Source organism: Zootermopsis nevadensis, unplaced genomic scaffold (assembly GCF_977971745.1).
Source record: "Zootermopsis nevadensis isolate Lab colony 2312 unplaced genomic scaffold, Znev_1.0 Znev_ptg000016l, whole genome shotgun sequence".
NCBI lineage: Eukaryota > Metazoa > Arthropoda > Insecta > Blattodea > Termopsidae > Zootermopsis > Zootermopsis nevadensis.
In genome coordinates, this window is record NW_028259148.1 from 4,836,153 (window position 1) to 4,857,494 (window position 21,342).

Genomic DNA, 21,342 nt, shown 5'->3' on the forward strand with positions numbered 1-21,342 from the left:
AGGCCTAATTCTGAAAATCATCGTTCACTTGTGGGTGTTGTCAACAGTTAACAACTGAATAATCCTTGCTCACGGTTAAATTCAAAACTAGAAGTGTCACTCCATTGCCGAAACGCCATTATATCCTTCTCTGTCACAAAAGAAATTTCGTAACAGCTTTGATCCGTAACACTCATTAGGTAACTTAACGTCATTTTATTTTCGTAAACATGCCAACCTAGCACTTAGCTAATACCGAGAAACATTCTGCAGAATTCAACAAAAAAAGTTGTCAGTGGAACCACGGTTCCGGAGAATTTGACGTAAATACGTCTATACGGAAAGGAAGTTTATATATTGGCTTTAATCTAAATATTTCCTTTATACATGCTTTACAATTGAGTAAAGTTTGATTAAGACATTGCTTATTTAACTTGAATTAGTTACGCTTAAGATGAGTCTGTGGTAACTGAATGTAATGTAATGAAATGTAACGTTTCCTAGGTAACAACAATGCCGAGTAAACAGATGACGTTTCCTAGGTACCCAGGTTACACTTTTTCGTTTCCCTTTTTTGCCGAATGACCCTTCAATATAGACGTATTTATGTAAAAAAAATGTACGGACGTTTCGGAGACACTTACTGCCTTCATCAAGTAGAATGCGTGCACGATGGACTACTGAAACACGTTACCCAGGCAACATTTTTCTCTTTGCAACAGCGTTCAGAGGTCCATCCAGCCTCCTGCTACCTAGCCCTTACACGGGGAAAACCGGCCGGAGCGTGAAGCTGACCTCAGTGTCGCGTTTAATAATGTGCTCCACTATACGTCTTCATGGTGTGGTGATTAAGGTAAAGGAACCATTTTACCTTTAAGATGTTTACCAGTCTTTACGCGAAAAGGATTCTTTAATATTATAATGGCTCAGAAGATAATTAGTGCCATGCTTTGAGTTTGTCATTGCAGTGCTAACTACTTCGAGTAGGTACTTACAAAGCCAATGTGCTGCTTCTCTGACATCCGAGGTTTCAATATGGTTTCCATGACGTGACAGTATTTACTGTATAAAGCTGACAGATCACACACTCACGCAGATTCAAGACTCAAGTGTCTTCAATTAGGCCTATATGAGAAGAAAATAGGTCTTCAATTTCGATCTTATTTCTACGTCGACTCGCTACATTTAAAAACATCTCAACTCATTACACAAATTAGGACAACATTTTTCTACCGCGTTACGAGTCACATAAATTACATCGTTCTTGAGACATCGGATCTTAACCACTGCCTTTACTCACGAAGACGTCAAAGAACTGCTAAATCAAGGAGTTTTGGGACGTGGCAGAGGGCTTGTCACACCGATAACAAGATAACTTTCAACCAATGCCAATATTCCTACATCAGAACATTTCAGATAATGCTCCGATACAATTCAGTGCTAACGTGTTGCACATCGCAGTTTATCGATATTATTAATACTTGCAAGAACATTTATGTTTTTGTTTAAAACGAGTTACTTAAATAAGGTGGGATATAACAAAGCTGAAAAAGAATACGAACGCAACTTCAATGATGGCGTGGCACTCTCTGCCAATGTACGTACATCGGAAATGTAAGTTCTGTAATTAGTTATAAAGTAACAATAATTATACTGATCTGGTATTTGATCACAGCAGCCGAGATGAGATTTTGTCTATGTTTATAGAAAACTCACATACACAACAAGATGGCTGTCTTCTGGGTTATTGAGCAGTCAAGTCTGGTAGAAGTTTACAGACGTTACGGTGCAATAACCCAGAAAACACCAATCTTCGTACTCACCGCCATGAGAACCTGAAATTATCACTTGCATAAATTAATAAATTAATGAATTCCTCTCAACACATATGGAAGCATTTAAACCAGGGGTAGATAATTTTTCATTACCACGGGCCGCATTCGCTAGTCACATTTAACACGACGCGGAATTTGTAAGGTGATATCAACGATCTTCTATCTTCTCTATATTATATCTCTTCTACTATAAAAATTTGTGATTAGTCGTTGTCGTCAAAAAATGACGTCATCAACAATGTTACGTTATATTTGTTTACTCGGCATTGTTGTACCAACACAATATTATATATTATAATAGAACACAACAATCAAATTGGTTGGTTATAATAGAACACAACAACGTCGAGTAAACAAATGACTTGAGTAAGACACTAAATTAACCCCCCCCCCCCGAAGGGGGGGTTAGTTTAGTGTCTTACTCAAGATTTTAAAACGCAACCAACCCCCGGAGTCAAGTGTTTTAACCCCCCATTCGGGGGGGGGGGGGTTGGTTTAGTTTCTTACACAAGATTTTAAAACGCAACCGACCTCCCCCCCCCCCAAGAGGGGGTTGGTTGCGGTTTAAAAACTTGACTAACCCCCCCCGAGGAGCTCCGAAAGGAGCGCTCTGCTCTAGTTATGAGAAAAATTGAGGTAGTATGTCCCTCAGAATCGCTAGTATAAACTTCCAAGACCACATCACGCTACAATCCAGAAGATGGCCTTTTCCCAAAAATACAAACTGTAATTTACTGACTATAAAGTGCACTGTGTCAGGTATATTTTAAATACTTTTATGGATATCAAGGAACAACAATAATGTCAGTCTTACCATATTATCAAACGCTTCAACAATCAGTTTTCTGTTTGCGTCACTGAGCGGAGACATCGTTGTTGCCTGGCAAATCGCTCCAAAAATCACCAAGAGAATGGAAATCGTGACCCTTCAAGCGTGTCGTTACAATACGACTGGTACGTTTATGGAAGTGTCCAGTTCTCTGAAATGTACGTACTACGTATCACGAACAGCTGTCCTTTTAACCTAATGCTATCGAAGTATTACTCATCAAGACATATTTGCTAGCAGTAAGTTTAAACTCGTCAGAATGAATACCAACTTTCGAGCTTTATTTAGAATCCAGTCCGTACCGCAAAGAAAACCACCATTACAAAGATCAACGACGTAAAACTTTTTAAGGAAATAATTGCTGCTTACGCCGAGAATCAAACGAAACCCTTAAATATAAAATTAATCGTCACAGATTCCGTTACCGAAATGAAGGTTGACTTTTCGGGAATTTGCTTGCATGAATACTGAAATAACCGACATCAAGCAACAGATTTCTTGGGGGACCGAGAGACGCTCAGCTGGCCAAGAAATCCCACGCTTTCTACCAACCCCGAAGGTTAATTACCGTGTTCACAGCAACCCGCCACTGGACCCTATCCTGGGCAAGATGAATCCAATCCACATCCTCACAGTTTTATGATCCACTTTAATTATGCATCGAATTTTGTAACTTACGCTGATGACTGTCCATCTAGTGGCCTGCTGTGATACTAAAACATTACGCATAAAGCCTCGAACGTATGAGAATAATCCTAATTCATTGTGTTATGTGTGGCAAACTGGCCTTTAAATTACCCAAACAAGTATAATTAACTCGTGTGATTTGAGGTTGTCATGGCAGTTATGACGGCGATGATGTTAGGAGAAACGTCGGAAATCTACCGACCAGTCCAAACGGCGCCAAAACCCAGAAGAACATCATCATTACGTAATAACTCCATCGATTATATTACTAATTTACGAAAATTGAGGCCCGATATTAACGAATGAATGTTAAGTGTTCTGTTGCTTTGCTTTAAAAAATCTGTGGCAAATTAAATTAAATTGTGGATGCTAATTTCTGAGCACTCGTTGGGCCATTCCAAACTTATCGAACTTTTATTACGAATTAGGTTGTTTGCGTTGAACACACAGACAGTGAAAAGATAAAATCCTTTGCCCCAGCTTGTGTTGGTGACAACATCGGCCCACACACAGCCAGCCAGCCACGTTACTGACGACAGTGAAGACGTCGATAATGTTCTCCAGCCCTGAAGACGGGGACCAACAAAATGTTCGTATTTACCTACGAGTCCACTGGGCATAACAACCCAGAAATACGTCCACAAACTGTTACGTTCACCCCCAAGATGATCTCACTCATAAAAACCAGAATTTCATTTCGCCGTTATGACGGGTTTTAACAGAGACGAACTGCCTTCTTTAGCGAAGCTTTATCAACTACAAATGTTTTCCAGTATCGAACAGCAATATGATTGTAAACGATGATAGAAGCAGTGATGGTCTCTTTCAGGCACTACTCCAACTTTGTTTTTATTAAAAAAACAACTGAAGAATGCTCTACAACACCTTAATACAGCCTATCTCTAGGTCGAGGTTCGAACCCGGGACCTCCTTAATATAAAGCGTGTGCTATTGCATTGCCAACCGCGATGAACCGGGCAACTTCCTGTTGTCTGTTTCTAAAGTTCTGATGTGGGTTTGTTGCCACCTCTCCGGACATCCTTAAAAACTGAAGAAGTGCCAAGCGGAGGAGACAGGAGACTTGCCAAAACAGCAAGCAACGAGAGTGAAAAGATATACTCAAATGACGAACACCAATTTTTGAGATGAATTCTTTGCTGTTTTGCAACATGAATGCCTCAATGTCCATTTCTTGAATAATAAATTGACTGTTGAAAGCCAACTGCATCGAGACTTCACACTGCACAGTCAGAAAGAAAATATTTCTTGTATTTTGGGGAAAGTAAACCTTGTACAGCCTGGTTAGACAGATACGAAACATAATATCAATATGAATAAATAAACGTACCAGCCTTTTGTACCATGAGCTATTTTTAAGGAACTCTATAGAATGTTTCTTCAGCTTCTTACAACATAAGGATTACGTTTGATCGATATAAGTCGCACTTATCGACTTCGGACTTGTTTAACTATCAAATATCCTACTCGGACAAGGCGCACAGTATTATCTACTGGGCCGGCGCCGTGAGCTTCCAATTCTCTGTGCTAGTAAACTTCCTTTTTAATAACAAATGATAAAGTTACTGAACAAAAAATGCCTGTACATGAAATCTCAGAATAACACAAACCGAACAGAAACAAAACAGAACCTGGTGGCGCAAGATGTCATGCAATTGACTACACCATTAAAGGTGCTCGTTCAGTAAATGTGCTGAGTGCACACAATGTTACTTCTCTACACAATATTAACAATTTGCACACGATAACGGAATATTACAATGCCGCAAACGCGAAAACACATTTCCTTGTTTATCTATTTGCGGGTGCTTATTATATTCTGTCGGCAATAAAAACGTACCCAATCAACAACACAACACACCAATACCGAAATAAACAAAGAGCAGACGAAGGAATACACGAAATAGTTAATTTTAAGACATTTGCAATACCTCGGAAATAACGTTTTAATTCGTCTACATTGTAGTCCGTAATAAATAAAGTAGCAAGGATCTGGTACAAATAATGCAAATGTTGCCGACTTCCTATTCTTGATCGTCGTTAAGAAGGAAAATTATCCATTATGACTACGTACAAAACAAACCACACGCGTAAATTGCTGAGCTAATTTTAACTTATCCGCCTAAACAGTTGTCCCAATTACTGTAGTTTCCAGGGCCTTCCGTCCAGGTCAAGGTCGGTTACTATCACGAATGGTGAAATTTTGGATTCCATACTTTCACTTTCATGAAAGCGTCTGAATATTTGCACTGATAAAAGCGAATGTCTAAATCGACATACATTTCTTTCACAAAGCGGCTAAGCTGTTAAATCAATTTCACCATTAACATGACACATGCTTTATAAATCACATCCTTTAAAAACTAAATCACTACAGCAACTGTGTTCAGTGCACCGCCTATATTTCGAGGTTAATCTTAATGATGAAGTGAGAAATGGTTCCCATGGAATAGCTGTACGTTTTCAACAGCAACAGGAATGAAACAATAAGTAACATCAAGAAAAAATGTGGGTTACACTTGTGCCTTGATATATTATAAAACAGTATGAAAATATATTTAAGAACCAAAATCTTGATTATGAATTTGTTCCAACCCAGTCAAATGCAAGTAATCTGTATGAGCAAGACTAATAATGCATTTTATAACCTGCGTAGTATCTACGTTATAAATTCAACGTATGTATCATTCACATACACCACTGGGATAATTAATAAGGATATTCAGATTGATAACAATTACATCTGATGGGGAAAGCTGTCTGTCACTTGTTGTTTTGTTGTTGTCGGGGAGTTATGTGGTAAAATGTAAGATGGGACACATTTGTAAAATACTTAAGTCCACTTTATAAACTAAACACACCGTACATGTCAATCACAAGCATGGTCCATGTGTTTAAAAATATGAATGAAATTGGAGTGAACGACCCACATCAAATTTAATATCAGAAGGTAATATACAAATAAAACTGTGCAATTTGTCATTACTATAACTGCACATACCTGACATTTTTCAAAATTTTCTCTTTCCTGTTCGAGACTAGTTTTTCGTTGTTGCAGAACTCTTGGCAGAGATAAAGATGCCATCTCACATCACCTACAAATGTAGCAAAAATTTATACAAATTTAGTTTAAGAACTTGTATACACTCACTCACAACACACGACAGATCTGAATACCATAAAATGGGCACGAACACCAATATGACATCTCTTTAACCTGCCTAGCTCAGTTTAACCAACGTTCAGAAAGAGAATCGGCTGCTTAATGTTATAAGCGTGCGAGGTGGAGCAACATTCCCATTTACTGATTCAAGTCTGTTGCCAAATAGCCACACCCTGTTTAAAAGTGACAAGTTTTTCTATATGACATCTGTAAACAATGTAATGAATTTACATAAATAAAACATGAATGAGTGTGCAACTTATCTACAGCCATTTCGATGTACAAAAGTGTGTTAGGAACAAGCAGGTCCAAACTGTACGTCTTATTATTATGTTGGCCACCCTGATTCACTTGCAGCGTAGTCTGTGATTCAGGGTATGAGAAACATGCTAAATATCGTCTGTGACTGGATCTATGAATCAAACTGTGAACCAACACGGATGGCGCCACGTTAGAACAGGCGTTATCTTGTACTTCGGATATGGGTATTCATTTTCAGCTAAGTTATTACAAAACGGAAACGTCACTGGTCAAACAGTCTTAATTTCCTTCTGCCATGCCTTTGTCATTTTTGTTTATTATGCTCTCCATTTATGGAACCTCCGTCAAATTATAACATTTCATGTGCAAGAGGGCAACAAAATATTTTAATTTATTCTTTGTTGATCAATGTAAACTTGCACTTTACGACACAAAAATGAAGTTTCATATTTCGAAATCAAAATGTTGTTCTGATACTTATAACAGACAAGAGACAAATACTGCACATAATGTATTGCTCATATAAATATAAAAATCCTAAAAAATTGTAATTCCTCTCAGAAATATAACCCAGGCCACCTAGCCTGTAACCAGTCACTTTTGTGGCAGCTACATTTTTCATAACCAAGGGATGAATGGAACAGACTGATGTAAAATTGCACCTCTCTTTGGATCGATGAACAGACAACTCCCAAAACAAAAATCTGGTGTACATGTGATCCATTTCTCCTGTGATTCGGTGTGTAGCTTATTAGCCAAATGGTCCACTAAAGAAGCCATAAAAAATATATATGCCCCTTAACCCCAACTATGAAGGCAAGGCCTGGCTTCACTTCTCCAAACCTTACTACCTTCCCTAAAGGAACCAAGCTGGACATCACCTGTGCAGATGGGCACAAGTATTTTATAAAATTACTGTTTACAACAAAACCTACTTCAGTATTAGATTTAAGAACATATGTTGCAATATATTCTGTGGAATGTGTATCACACAATCAAATCACAAGGGAACAGAAATGCTAGCAATTTTTGTTTATAATGAACTTTGTGTAAGACTAACAACTTTTACAATACAGAAAAATTCATTGCAATTGTTTGTGATGAGACAGATGGGTTTGGAATTCAGTTTATAGTTACAGTTTCTTCAAACATTCAATCATACAAAAGCCATTCAAACCACCATTTATTATCTTGCAGCATAACTCAGTCACTATCAGATTCAGACCCAGACACTTCATCTTCTGAAGTTGGCGGTGTTTTTTCTATTGGTTCATCTATATCATCATCTGACTCTTTCTCCTGTTTTACAGTTTTTGCTGGAGCTGATTTCTTCTTCTGGTCTAATGGTTCATCATCAGAGGCTTTTTTCTCTTTCTTAATTTTAGTTTCTGCATCTTTCTTCACTTCTTCCATTTTCTGTAAAACCAATTAGAACACATTATAAACATGAATTTAAGTACTATTAATGGAAGAAACTGGATAATACAAAATTTATATTTTTAATTCACACGTAAAGAAAATTCTTGCAAAAGGAAAAACATCTCTTAAATATGATTAATAACCAAACACTAGCAGCAATGGTATGAAACACCTCAGAGGTTTTGATTCAATGCCTAATGATACATCACAGCTGTGACAATAAATTCATACTAATGTTGATGGACAGGAGTAAGATGTCTGGCATTCCTGTTTTCCGTCCTGTTCAGTAACAGTAATTTACGTCACCCTCCCAAGAGCTATGCTGGCGGTAGCATAGCTCCTGGTAGGGCCTCCCTAGCCAGATTGGTGGAGGGGGAGAGGTCAGACTAAGACAGGTACCCTGGTACTCCAGGTTTGGGGTTGGTCGCAAGGCTAACAACCTTGCACCGTAAAAAGGAAGATGTTTCGAAACCTCAATCAAAGCCTCGGACCTAACAGAAGAGCAGCGGAGGATAGGACCAAATGAAAGAGGAGAATTGAGGAGGCCGTGGACCGAATACGGACCGTAGAGCCATAGAAGAAGGAGAAGAATAATCTACATCACCCCTGATGATGTAAGTGCATAATCCTTCAGTATAAATAATATTGTAAATACTCGGTCTTCTGTCATTCTTATAAATCAGACTCCCCCCCCCCCCCCCAGTAGACCCTACAAACAGACGTAAACAGACAGCAATGCTTTTAGCCTTAATTGATAATCATTTGTTGGATAACCTGTATCAATATTTGTGTTCATTCAAACTGAGTAGTCCAAACTGCGCATTTGCACTGCACTCACTGCTTTTTTAGCTGGTGGTGGTTTCCTGGATGGCTTTTTCCCCTTCCCCCCCTCATCGTCAGCCTTCTCACTGGAACTGCTGCTTTCCACATCACTTATATACTCCTTGCTCTTAAAACTCCCAGACTTGGGTGGAACTGACTTGGGAGTTGATTCTTTCTTCTTTGTTTCTTTCTTCTTATCTTTAGACTCACTTCCTCCACCTCCTGATGCTTCATACTCCTTCATTGCTTTAGCATATTCTTCTTTCAGTTTTGATGCTTTATTTTCCCATTCCTAAGGAAGAAACATGGAACATAAAACTGCTGTTACTGAATAATTATGTACAAATATTTTAAAATAAACTCAATACAAACATAAAAAAATTCAAATGCTCAAAGAGTGATATGGTGTTTCAATAAACTGTCCTCATCTATAATGTCATGACCTGCAAGTTGACAAGGACAAATGTAGCCCCAGATCTGAAAAAGGCTGAGAAACTCTAACCTATGAAATCAAAGTTGTCCCTAAGCACCGTGAATATGGTGAAATTGAGATATAATTCCACAAATTCCTAACCTTGGCACTAAATGAGAGTGGTTACTTCTGAAGTGGAGTGCTTTGGTTTACTCATCCCAAAGAAGAAACCAATACTACTCATTGGACAGGAGGTCTGGTGTGCCCCAGACCCAGTCTGGATGTGGTGAAGACAAAAACCATGGTCCACCAACATCTAACCTAGCCACTTAGTGACTGAGTATTCCAGCTACTACATAAGGATTCAAAGGATTACAAACTGTGAAGTTATCAAACAGATAACGCAAACGAAACACATACCGATTTGTCCTTCAGATCCCTCCACATCTCTCCACCTTTCTTGGCAATGTCAGTAACAACAATACCAGGATTCTCTGACTTGATCTTTTCTCTGTTTGCATTTAGGTATAACATAAAAGCTGTTGGAGGCCGCTTTGGTTTATTTTCATCCTTGTCTTGCTTTACGTGCTTCTTTCGAGGTTTCTCAGACTGCAAAGCAAGATAATAAAGTGACTTGTAAATACAACAATATATTTCCAACGAACATAAATACGAGTCAGGCATACTACATCTGAACTGTTTGCCACATACTGTTATATGTCCCCCATTCTCAATATCTGTGATTTGATTACCTTAATCTGGTTAAGAGTACAAGTTATGAATGTAAGATTTGAGGTTTTCACAGCGGTGAGTATGAAGATTTCTGTCTTCTGGGTTGTTGCGCTGTGTAGTCTGGTCAATGTTTACCAACGTTTCAGAGGTCATACTGCCTCCGTCATCAGGGCGATTATGATGAAGCTCCTCCACATGCAGTTATCTCAGTCTTCCTGTTCCTTCTTTCATATTAGGTCCAAACACTTTCTTCAGCCTTAATCCATGTCCTCTTTTTAGAGAGTGAGATGAGGCTTCACACTCATACAAACCATGAGATACACTATACATAAATGTTCTAAAAATATTATACTCACTACTGTCTTAGTTTTCTTTGGTTTCCTCTCTTTCTTTTCCACTTTCTTCTTGTTTTTCTCATGTTCTGAATCACCTGATCCTTCATCAGAATCTGATGGTGTGGGATTACTGTCATATCTGCGACACGGGACAGATATATTAACAGAGAATTTTGGAAAATACCAAAAAATTTAAAAACATCTACATTTTATCAAATGTTCCCATTTCATGTCATAAGGCCACAGAAGACCTTAAACAGTGGGAATTTTACCAAATAAAATAAGGTTGGGACCCTGAAAACTGGCATTAAATAAAAAGATATCTATGTCAAAGAACAATAAATGGGATTTTCTTTATGCATCTATCCCTTGATTTATGGATTTTTACTAAAATGGGAATTGCAATGAAACTCAATACAAGGGAAGAAAAATCACTTCAGAAATGAAAAACTTCCATTAAAATCACAACAGATATGCTGTAAACACGATCATTTTTACTAATATTATAAATATCATCAGCAGCAACAGTAAGGCAAGTAGCATTTTGCTGTATAAGTAGTTTTGTACAACTTCTGCTGACTACAAGTGTGTCTTTGTGAAGTCTGTACTGCCATCTGTGTTTGCATTTTAGTGGTGATGCTGAGTGGATAACTCAGGATACAGAGGCTTAAGAACAAGACACAACACGAAAAATCAGCATGTCATAGGAAAAATGCTATTTTGCTACAACTACTCAAAAAATCAAACAAAACAGAGTTCTAACATTTCTACAATATATGTAACTTACTCTTCAGCAACATCACTCTCTTGCTGATCAGGGTTGAAGTCTTCATCAGTAGATTCATCCTCTGATTCTGCCCCGTCACCTTCGTCCCTCTCCTCTGCTTCGGCCTTTACTCTGGCAAGGTAAGCATCAGGCTCATCCTCATGGTCTGAGTCACCAAAATCATCAGCATATGATGGTTTATCCTGTAAGAAGAATGAAATCTCAAACTTTCTACATCATTCAAGCATGACTTCAGAACAGCTGAAAACAGGATTTGAAGGAAAACTGAGTGATCCGAAATGTTACTTCCAGAAAAAAGTTAACAGAAATTCACACATTTTTACTGCCCAGTTTTCTACCAAATAATGTGCATGTGTAATACGTAATCACAATCTCCACTGGTACAAGATACACTCTCTTCATATTTAAATGAGGTAGCAGTTTCAATATGTTGTGTCAAGCGATATGTACCAGCTAATGGCCGTAGAAATTGTAAAAAAAATTAAATTTTAGGGTTCAACGCATACTTGAAGCTGCCTACAGATTTTTTAAACAAAATGACATTTGTGAAAGACAATTAACAAATATAGTAAACTTTTATACAACACGTATTTATCCAATATGCATTTGCTTATAAAGTATTATGTTTTCTGTAAATAATAAGCAAGGAGGAGCTTACTTCACGTTAAATAGGAAATAATTCCTCTTAATTATTCTATTTAAAATCAAAGGTTTTGTTTCAATTAATGTAGAAGTATATCCTCAGAGAAACTCATTGGCTGAACATTTATTCTCACATGATGTAAACCTTGGCCAGGAGAAATTTCTAATTTAACTTACAGATTTTCCTCGATTCTTCACTCTCAGTTTCTTGGATGTGATAAAATCAAACAATTTGCCATATTCATCCTTTTCAATGCTGCTGAATGTGTGCACAACTCCAGACTTTGTTTCCACTTCAAAATCAAATGACCTGCAGAGAGTATTACAAGTCAAAATTAAACTCTTCCGCACCTAAGTCAATGGTACACAATACTGTGATTGTTAATTGGTAAATTAACAAATTTTATACCTACTACTGAGTCTGAGTAAAATTATCAATGATAAACAGAGGAATAACAAACAGCAGAAAATATTAAAATGTAACAAAATGAGTTGTATCACAACTTTGACACCAATCTAAGAAGGCACTATTATGCCCTGTCTCCCATAAATGTTCACTTAACCTACCTGGTTCCACCCCCACTTCGGGCAAAGTTGACACTATTGATTTCTTCAAATCGGATGTGAACCGGTGGTTTATGTACATATATAAAACCTCGCTCCAAAGGGTACATGTAGCCAGCTGCAGCTTTATAAGAACAACCAACAGCAGGAGTTCCAGAATGACTGCAAAAATCAACAGGGATTTCTTACAAACTGTAACTGCTTGGCATATTCAAGTAGCTCAATCCTCTTCAAGTACCAACACAAACGTTAATCTAAAATTTTAATTTACCATTACTACGTCACCTACCCGACAAATCCACCTGGAACTGTTATCTTCCGGTTTACAATTGCCTTCATAACTTTCCCCAATACTTCATACGTAGGACCTGTTATCTCTTTAGATAATTTACCGTCATACTTCTCTTTTACCTCCTCACTGGAACATAAAGTTATAATTTAAATATCAACATGAAGACATTTATTGCTATACTTATATGTACAGAAGTTTTGTAAAGTAAAGCTATCCCACTACATGTCATGGAGGCACTTGCTCCTACTCATTCTTCACCTCAGAACTAGATGTGGTGAGAGGTCAGTGTCATACCCCACCCACACTTTACACCCCAGTACCTATCGGACAGAAGACTGAATCCGCCCCAGAGTTGGTGTGAATGTGGTGGCAAACAGAAAAATCCCTACCCCAGCCAGAGATCAAACCCATTTGTTCAGCCCAAAGCCAGTAATGTGAAATTATTAGTTTCAATTTTAATTCTTAATTTTAACATTAGTAAGTACAAATTTAATAAAGTAATTTATATCAGTAAGGTCTTGACCCCCCCCCCCCCCCCCCAGTACAGATTTACATACTCAGTGATTGATAATTCAATGGTGATATCTTCCTCCTGTCCGAACAGAAACACCAGATAATGGTATCTTGTCTGACCCTGCTTGATAGGAGGATCCAAACTCACCTGAAACAGAACAGCAGTTCATCAAGACATCATCAAAGGATTTACATTTTAAACAAAATACATCTACATGAATCAAATCACTTACAACAAAGAACATCTGTCTGCTGTCCTTATGGGGCAGAATAAACAGCCGAAGAACTGTTGACATTGGAATCTTATAATCAAAAGTTTTACCATGGAGCTGGAAAAATGACTGAAATATCTTGATGTCATAACGGCCACTGAAAAGAGAAAAAAATATGATATATCATCAGATCTTCGGGAATTAAGTTACTGACTGGTTGCTTTACATCACATGCACTTAACTAACACTGTGATACAGCAGACATAACAGCCTAACTTTCTTCCTCACTGTATAACCTTGAAGAAACAGTCAACTGTAAAGTTGTCCCTTTGCTTAATTGAGGACAACACATGAAGATGTATGGAGGAGTGGAGGTGGAGCATTCCTAACCTCAGAATTAAATGGAGATGGGTGATAAGAGGACTGATGGAATTACATACAACACCAACAACTGGAAAGCAGGGAACAGGCCTTAATAATATACATACCGTGGTGTAAGACACTGAATCTCCTTGAATGTAGTAATGGCATCTCCAGATAAATTGATAACACTTGCTTGCTTCATAACCTGGTAACATATGTTCAGAGAAAAATATTACAACTGTGTACATACACCAGATTTCATCTAAGATGATATCACTTAACTAGTCAAAAATGCCCCATCTCTTATGGAACCTGTAAGTTTATTATCATGTTCACCTGAACCTAGCTTCAGTCACATGAATCCAGGTAACACCCCCACACCATAATTTTAAATTATCTTCTTTTGCAAAACAAGGTCTCCCAAGTGGCCCCATACCTTCAAATTTTCGCATTTCTCATTTCTCCCATGTCATATACATTCTCATATATGATCCATCCATTTATCCCCCTTCAATCAATATATTAAAGACTGAAAATAAAATTTCCTATCTTACCTAGATGAAAATAAAACATTTGGCAGGCAAAGTACAGAAATTCCTTCAGTCTTGCTTAAGCTCATATTATGCAAAACACTACTGTAACATTCATACCTGCTGGTGGAAAGCTTCCACAGGATCAACATCGCCTGCCAGTTCACTTGAAGGAATGTGAAACCTCATCTCCATTAAACTTACAGGAGCATCATCATTCTGAAACAGCCACAAAAAGAACTACGTCTGAAAAATAAAATGCTTCCATCTTGTCAGCTTTCTCAACTTCTTCATGTCAGACCTAGATCCTTATGATCATAAACAGACTCTTCATATTGCATAAAGGCATCTTTCATGAAAGTTAAGTAAGTCCCTGTGACATATATGGCCTGCGAAGTCAAGTGCACTACTAACAGACTGAAAAATGTCATGCTTGTTGTATTTATTTATAGTTTATTAATGACACTCTATCAGTAGCTCAGACTATGTAGCATCAAATGCTTGTTCCACTTCGATGGAAAATTTACTGGTAATACTTCACAACACTAGAAATTATAAAATAGTCAGTGATAACAAAAGAAATAAATGAATAACAATATTATGAGCAACAGAGCGGCAGAAAGCTACAAAGGTGAGAGAAATATCTGTACTAAAGACCAATCTATCTTCACTTTTCTATTAGATCTGTCCAGCTTCTTCTCGCATTAGGTTTCTGGACAATTAGACTTTTTTCTGGGATGAGGCTATAAACCCCATGCCCAACCAACAACCTGGAGGACCAGGCCTCCAAATTTCTATCCCCTGGAGATAGGGTGGCCCAGCTAGAACCCCAGGCGCTGGGTAGCTCTGGTACCTCAGAATCGCCACTTCCTGTACCCACTAATGTGAGCCCCTGAGGGTAAACAATTGTGGACTATAACTCCTTAATGTAAGTTAAAGAATTTACAGAGAAATAAATGTTTATTACAATGATAATGGAATGTACATTATGGCAAATTTAGAAAATACTCTAATTTGGAAATGACAAAACCTATTAACCTGCAGATGGGATTACATAAAAAAGACCTATATGTAATCAAACATCATTTGATCCAGACAATACAACATGTATATTAAAATGTCTGTCCACCTTCAAGCTACCCACTTTGTCCTGCTATAACTAACCTCTTACACTATCATTACATACTTACCTGATGAAATTCCAGTGTCACTTCATTCTTTCCAGTTGTACACTGAGATACGTGGTTTAAAGGGACCTCAAGAGCTGTGTTGCTGCCAACATCAAAACTCAGAACTGCGCCATTAAATCTTGCTGTTCCCCAGTTCCAGCCTTTTAGGCTCAATTCCTTCTCCAACATTTCCTTGTTGTAGTTTGATGAGAAAAACTTGGCAATTTTTTCTTGTTCCTATACACACAGAATGGAATATAAGAAATGTTACTTCTAACCTGTTCATGGGCATGAACATTTACACAGAACATCCACGGCAGTCTTTTAGGTTGTGATACCTTGTGGATCTTAGATGCCAACATTCTAAAAGTACATAATAATTACATCTTCAGAACCAAAGATGGAGGCAGTATATTCATTTGGAATGCTATTACCCCCACTGTAACACAAGCCAGAACACCACCATATGCAACTTCACTATTGTGAGAACCTCAAATCTAATTTACTAAGGACTGTTTTTGTTTTAAGTGTGCACATAAATACAATCTTACAACTTAGTCTTTGCAACAGACATTCCACATTAAGCAGAAAAATTTTAAGAATAAGAACACAAAGTTTTCCTTAATTAAGTGATGAGAGATATTCACAAGAAATTCTGGCAGAACTCACAAAACCCTACTTTCCTACTGCATAAACTTTCATGAAGATTAGTCAGTGGTAATGTCAACATTACTTAGCTGGCAAGATTGTGTCTTCTCAACTAAATTCTGTTATAATTTAAATTAACTTACTCCTTCCTTGAATCCACCAAATCTATGAAGAGTTCCATTTTTCAGGAATATTCGGATTCCCCATGTTCCAACCAATCTTTGCCAATTAACGATATCTAAATCAGATGCTGTTATTTGCTCCACTTTTCCAGTTTTGCTGTTCTTAAAGATAATATGCTGGTCAGTCAACTTTAGCCGTCCAGGGCACTGTAAAAGCAAATGCTTACAATATGTCACAGAAAAGTTGGACAGTTTATCACTTAATTTAATATCAATTTTCCACATTTCCACACAATCATCAACAGCCACTAGCATCCACATTCAATAGCTGACAGGTTAAAATGTTTTCCATATGAGGCTAGAATAGAGTTTAAACACAATGCAGTAATCATGTAGAGTTTAGTTAAAAAAAAAAATATATATATATACATGAACATATATAGTCTTGAATAACACACTTCCTGGAATCAACACTGGATGACAGTTACTAGCCATCATCTGAGTTTTAAATTAATTTTATATTGGGCCAGAGTTTATAAATCGGCTAGTAATAGTCACAATGGTCATTTATAGTAATAGGCAAGGTTAAGTATTGCATACACAATGTGTTTGACTTTCATAAGAGCCTTGTTTTCAAATTAATGAGCTAATTTTATTATGTTTTTAATGCGTTGTCGGCACCAATATTACACGAACCGCTTCTGAAAAAGTTCGAGTGTTCCAAAAATTAAACCTAACCTCAGTTATACAAATAAATTTATTAGATTCAGTAGTTCCTACAATCAAACCTAACCTGTTATATAAATAACATTAAAATGCATAAAATATAACAAGGTGTCCTTACCATAGCACCCTTCACTTCGGCTGATATGTCTGAATACTCTAAGAAATCCATTTTCCTCTATTTTACGTTTATTTTACTTTAGTTTTAACTTCATGTCACTTTATGCGGGAAAATGGACTGTCCTACACACAGCAGTATAGCCAATACCACCCACACTCGTCGGATACTTTCCCTAAACTGGAACATCTCTGTCAATTCCAGATGTTATTCGCAGGACGCTTTAGAAGGTATTAAATAAAATGGAAAGGATTTTACATCAGTTTACAATCATTTATTTTCATTAAAAACATTACTATTTACAATAGACATGTTTCTGGTACTGGTGACTGCAGTGGAAAGTGCAAAATTTCCCTATAATTTAATACTGTGAGCCTAATTTGTAGTGTCCGTTTTAAATAATCGTAATTTACATGAGTGTACACACAGGTTACGCAAATGTATACTTTACTTTTTAATTAGATACTTAACTGAATTTTAATATTTTTAACTGGTTGTAACTAGTATATGAACGACTACGTGGTATACCCGGTAGATGAGATCATCGTATATATTAACTTTTGTGGTTCAGAACACAGCTGTAATATTGAAAGGTAAAATTAAGTTGTTTGTATATTTTATTTCGCCCTCCAGTGGTTTCGGTGAAAGCTGATAAATTCACAGCATCAGGTACTAACTCTTTTCATAGCATGCAGTGTCTAGCCGCATACATGTAATGTCCGTGCTGACATCTTATTTGACTGCAGGGATCACCTTGGTGATGAGGCCTTTCAGACCTCAACACTACTTTCTTACTTTTAAAAATCCTATCATCTTGACTTGTCATGTTGATGACAGCATAATGAATGCATAGCCTTTACAGAATGAATGGATTAAGAGTGGAAAAACACAAACTTCTAAATTGTGACTTGTATGTAGTTATCAGTGTTTCATGAGGGCATATCACCTCCATCTTCATGGTACTATCAACAAGACCACATGACATCGTAGCCCAAAAGACCAAATTCCTGTTATTCACCACCATGAAAATCTCACATTTCATTCAGGCTTCCTTCTTTGCATTCAAAACGTGCTGATCAACCCTAAAGTATCTATCTGATAATGCTTATTAAATTACATACATGTTTCATGTGTTAAAATAAAGATGATAATAGGAATCACATGTCTCAGACTAGTGAATGGTTTGTAATGGTTTGATCTAAAAGGTTATGTAACATTTTTCTCCAGATATTGATTGGGTTTTCCATTTTGTTCCATACAAAATTGTGCCCACAAAGACAGCATAAGTTTCTGTCAATTAAAAAATGTACTCATCACCGTTAAATGTCCTTGCAGTGTGAAATGGCTTTCTACATCCAATCTGTAGATAATGGCTTATATTTGGATGTTAGAGGTGAAAATGAGGCTGCTGGAATAGATGTGATTGTATATGACTTCCATGGTAAAAAGAATCAACAATGGAGGTACAACAATGGCATGATCTTCAGCAAGTTAAACAAGTATGTAGTACAGTTCAGTTTCTCACTTGTTACTTCATGTGTACACAGAATATTTTGTAATATACAAGGATAATATTTGCTGCTGGAATTGACTGAAACAGTCTCATATGGTATATGTTCCAACTTAAGATTATTCGAGATAGATACTGAAGAACTGATAGATGATGTTACAAATATTGTGCCCTTCATGTAAGTAATGACCACAGTTTAAAAAATAAAGAGCTCTGTGAAGACTGCCTGGTTCCTGTTTTCCTTAAAATGCTTCAGCATACATGGTGATGTTACAAGAACTATAAATTAATAATTACATAAATTAATGGCACATTTCTGTGTAGAATTGTTATGATCCAGATTTTAAGTATGTTACATCTATAAGATGTAATCTCAGAGTTGTAGCAAAGTAAATCAGTCTTTGGTATCTTCAAGCTAGCAACTGACCTTTTCAATATTTCTGTTACAGTCTTGTCATAGATGTTGACTCAGATAACAGAATTGTAATGGTTGAGCCAAGTGAAACATCAAAGCAGAAATGGTATTTCGATGATGACTTCACTATTAGGAATGAAGATGGACTTGTACTGGATGTTCAGAAAGGATCCAAGAAAGCTGGAACTCAAGTCATAGCTTTCAAAAAGCATGGAGAACCAAATCAGAAGTTTAGAATTGTGCCTATAAACAAAGTAAAATAGGGCATATATATTTTCCTCTTGGGTTTTACAAAATGGTGGTCAGCTTAAAAGTTACATATAACAGCAACAACCATAAGTTATCATTAAATCTGATATATATGCTTTTTTTTAGCTAAGTGATGGTACATATAAAAATGTTCAGTCAGAATACAAATATATGTATATGTATGTATTTTTCTGAATCATTAGTTTGCAGAAATGGTTTGGTATACCAATATTAGACAGTTCGGCCAATGACGAACAAGTCTTTAGATGAATTAGATGATTATTATATTCCTCATCTGCCTGTATGAGTAATTTCTGTAGTTACTACTTTCCATTAAAACAGCATTAATTTTCAAGAATTAGCAGGTCACTAACAATGTGATCACTAGCTACACCTGTGACTCTATTGGGTGTGGAAAGGAAGAGAATAGAAGATAAGCTTCTGTAAGTAGGAACAGTGGTGAGAAAGTTAATTATTCATCATGAAAATATGCTACTTCTTGCATGGGATAATTAATGAATTAATGCATTTATCAGTGGGTGTATAGGATTATTCAGTTTGATGTTTATCTAAATATATTCTTACAATGCATTTATTATTTTATGTGCACAGTGTTCACTTAAGGTCACATATAGACTGTATTTTCTTCAGAATGCATCTCTGTTGGATTTAGATGTGTAAGAAATGTAGATCTATTTTCAATTTAAAAGCAATAAAAGCTTTTGAAGATAAGTTGTATTGTTTACAAAATATTGAGATGAAACAATAGAAGAAGGAATGGGCAAGGCATGTAGCACTCCTGGCAAAGGTGAGAAATATATACAAAATAAATAAAATCTGAAGAGAAGATACCACTTGGGAGAATAATAGTGAAATGGATCTTACAGAAACACAGGATGGGGGTGTGGTATGTGGTCAACTGGCTCAGGCTATATGTCAGTGATAAGGAATTTTTTTTGGCAAACTGAGTGATATAAGTTTCATGAGAAAGACTGTACTTTATATAGTTAATTTGGTACAACACAATTGTTTACTGAAATACGTTTAATTAGTGGACTGCATTCTGGCGGTCGAAGCTGTAACTTCTGTACAAAACGCATCCAAGTTTGGTGGCGCCATCGGACGACAGGACTGCGCACTAAATGACCAACCTCTATAGTTCAGGATTGGCTCGCGTTATGATTATGTGATGAGGAATTCTTTGACCAACTGAGTGACATCAGTTTCCTGAAAAAGACTCTGCTTTATGGTGTTAATTAGGTACGACACAATAATTGTTACCTAAAATAATCTAATTAATGGACTGAATTCTGGCTGGTGAAGCTGTAATCTCAATTTTGTAGGTAGGTAGCAGCAGCCCCTTAAAATTCTTATTATTATTGAATGAACAATTTAGAAAATAATTTGGGCCGAACATTTATTGCAATGGGATATTTGTCTGGCATTTAAATTTGGAGGGCTCTATAAGAAGCATGCAGGTGCTATGTGGTTTTGGGTCTTTTTCAAGGAACTAGGAAATCCACGAAAACCTCGGTCGAGTCGAGTCGCAGGACCTCCTGCACGATTACTGATTTCTTTCAGCAGTCCGGCATTCGAATATAAGAACCACAGATGCAGTCCTTGAATATGACGACTGCTTTGTTGTAACTTGGCATATTTTGCTTCCTGCAATTACATTCTCCACTTAAATTGTGTTTCTGGGAATTAACTAATTTCATAACAGATTCAGACTTTCTTTGTAGCAATTTTTGCCAGATTCTTGGTTCCTCATGCAGTTATAGTGCATCAACCCATCTAAATAAGTATTTTATTTAGTGTTCTGTCTGACGACAGGTCCATATGAACAGGATCCTTCCATCCTTTTCTCGGACTGGGACCTGTTCATATACGTTCTTGGCAGATGATCCAAAAGTGGTTTGCCATTGCCTTCTTCTGTGTGTGAATGGAGTAATTGAAACCGGGGAAGCCCCCGGAGGAAAACTCCGTGTTGCCT

At 37.0% G+C, this 21,342-nt stretch overlaps 3 protein-coding genes and 1 long non-coding RNA gene across 14 annotated transcripts in view; 2 read left to right on the forward strand and 2 right to left on the reverse strand.

Moving 5' to 3' along the window:
* Hip1 (Huntingtin interacting protein 1) overlaps positions 1-6,716 on the reverse strand; it is a 29,354-nt gene extending 22,638 nt beyond the window's left edge. Inside the window, exons 1-2 of one of the 5 annotated variants that reach the window (XM_022078394.2) lie at positions 6,570-6,716; positions 6,350-6,443 (exon numbers count right to left, since the gene is read on the reverse strand). In XM_022078394.2, the coding sequence (XP_021934086.1) occupies positions 6,350-6,433 (84 nt within the window). In that variant the 5' untranslated portion in view covers positions 6,434-6,443; positions 6,570-6,716. Of the gene's footprint in view, positions 1-974; positions 1,105-2,628; positions 2,795-6,349; positions 6,444-6,525 lie in introns of those variants that run through there. The other 4 variants (XM_022078393.2, XM_022078398.2, XM_022078395.2 and 1 more) reach the window with 4 other exon arrangements.
* LOC147873715 (uncharacterized) lies at positions 754-6,444 on the forward strand. Of its 2 annotated transcripts, none has more exons than XR_015535290.1 (2): positions 754-832; positions 3,811-6,444. It is a non-coding gene; the product is annotated as an uncharacterized LOC147873715 (long non-coding RNA). The 2 variants fall into 2 exon arrangements; XR_015535289.1 differs by lacking the exon at positions 754-832 and adding an exon at positions 1,263-1,593.
* A 1,073-nt stretch (positions 6,717-7,789) lies between the features above and the next one.
* The window catches only part of Ssrp (structure specific recognition protein), a 63,047-nt gene continuing 49,494 nt past the window's right edge, over positions 7,790-21,342 (reverse strand). Inside the window, exons 1-15 of one of the 3 annotated variants that reach the window (XM_022078402.2) lie at positions 19,113-19,241; positions 16,356-16,541; positions 15,586-15,801; positions 14,516-14,614; positions 13,991-14,070; positions 13,524-13,659; positions 13,335-13,438; positions 12,775-12,903; positions 12,489-12,647; positions 12,099-12,231; positions 11,280-11,461; positions 10,514-10,631; positions 9,846-10,034; positions 9,030-9,305; positions 7,790-8,188 (exon numbers count right to left, since the gene is read on the reverse strand). In XM_022078402.2, the coding sequence (XP_021934094.1) occupies positions 7,976-8,188; positions 9,030-9,305; positions 9,846-10,034; positions 10,514-10,631; positions 11,280-11,461; positions 12,099-12,231; positions 12,489-12,647; positions 12,775-12,903; positions 13,335-13,438; positions 13,524-13,659; positions 13,991-14,070; positions 14,516-14,614; positions 15,586-15,753 (1,986 nt within the window). In that variant the 5' untranslated portion in view covers positions 15,754-15,801; positions 16,356-16,541; positions 19,113-19,241 and the 3' untranslated portion in view covers positions 7,790-7,975. Of the gene's footprint in view, positions 8,189-9,029; positions 9,306-9,845; positions 10,035-10,513; positions 10,632-11,279; positions 11,462-12,098; positions 12,232-12,488; positions 12,648-12,774; positions 12,904-13,334; positions 13,439-13,523; positions 13,660-13,990; positions 14,071-14,515; positions 14,615-15,585; positions 15,802-16,355; positions 16,542-17,178; positions 17,322-19,112; positions 19,242-21,342 lie in introns of those variants that run through there. The other 2 variants (XM_022078401.2, XM_087349418.1) reach the window with 2 other exon arrangements.
* Positions 17,328-20,081, forward strand: LOC110836809 (uncharacterized). Of its 4 annotated transcripts, none has more exons than XM_022078407.2 (3): positions 17,328-17,405; positions 18,511-18,674; positions 19,135-20,081. In XM_022078407.2, exons 2-3 carry the CDS (start codon positions 18,517-18,519, stop codon positions 19,361-19,363), a joined length of 387 nt encoding a protein of 128 aa, XP_021934099.1. In that variant the 5' UTR covers positions 17,328-17,405; positions 18,511-18,516; the 3' UTR covers positions 19,364-20,081. The 4 variants fall into 4 exon arrangements, with proteins under 4 accessions (XP_021934099.1, XP_087205551.1, XP_021934098.1 ...); XM_087349425.1 differs by lacking the exon at positions 17,328-17,405 and adding an exon at positions 17,413-17,544; XM_022078406.2 differs by lacking the exon at positions 17,328-17,405 and adding an exon at positions 17,551-17,844.

Bases quoted from the DNA above. Each gene is read 5' to 3' on its own strand.
- LOC110836809 (XM_022078407.2), top strand. From the start codon at position 18,517: ATGGCTTTCTACATCCAATCTGTAGATAATGGCTTATATTTGGATGTT. The intron at 18,675-19,134 runs GTATGTAGTACA...TTTCTGTTACAG, and splicing joins ATCTTCAGCAAGTTAAACAA to TCTTGTCATAGATGTTGACT.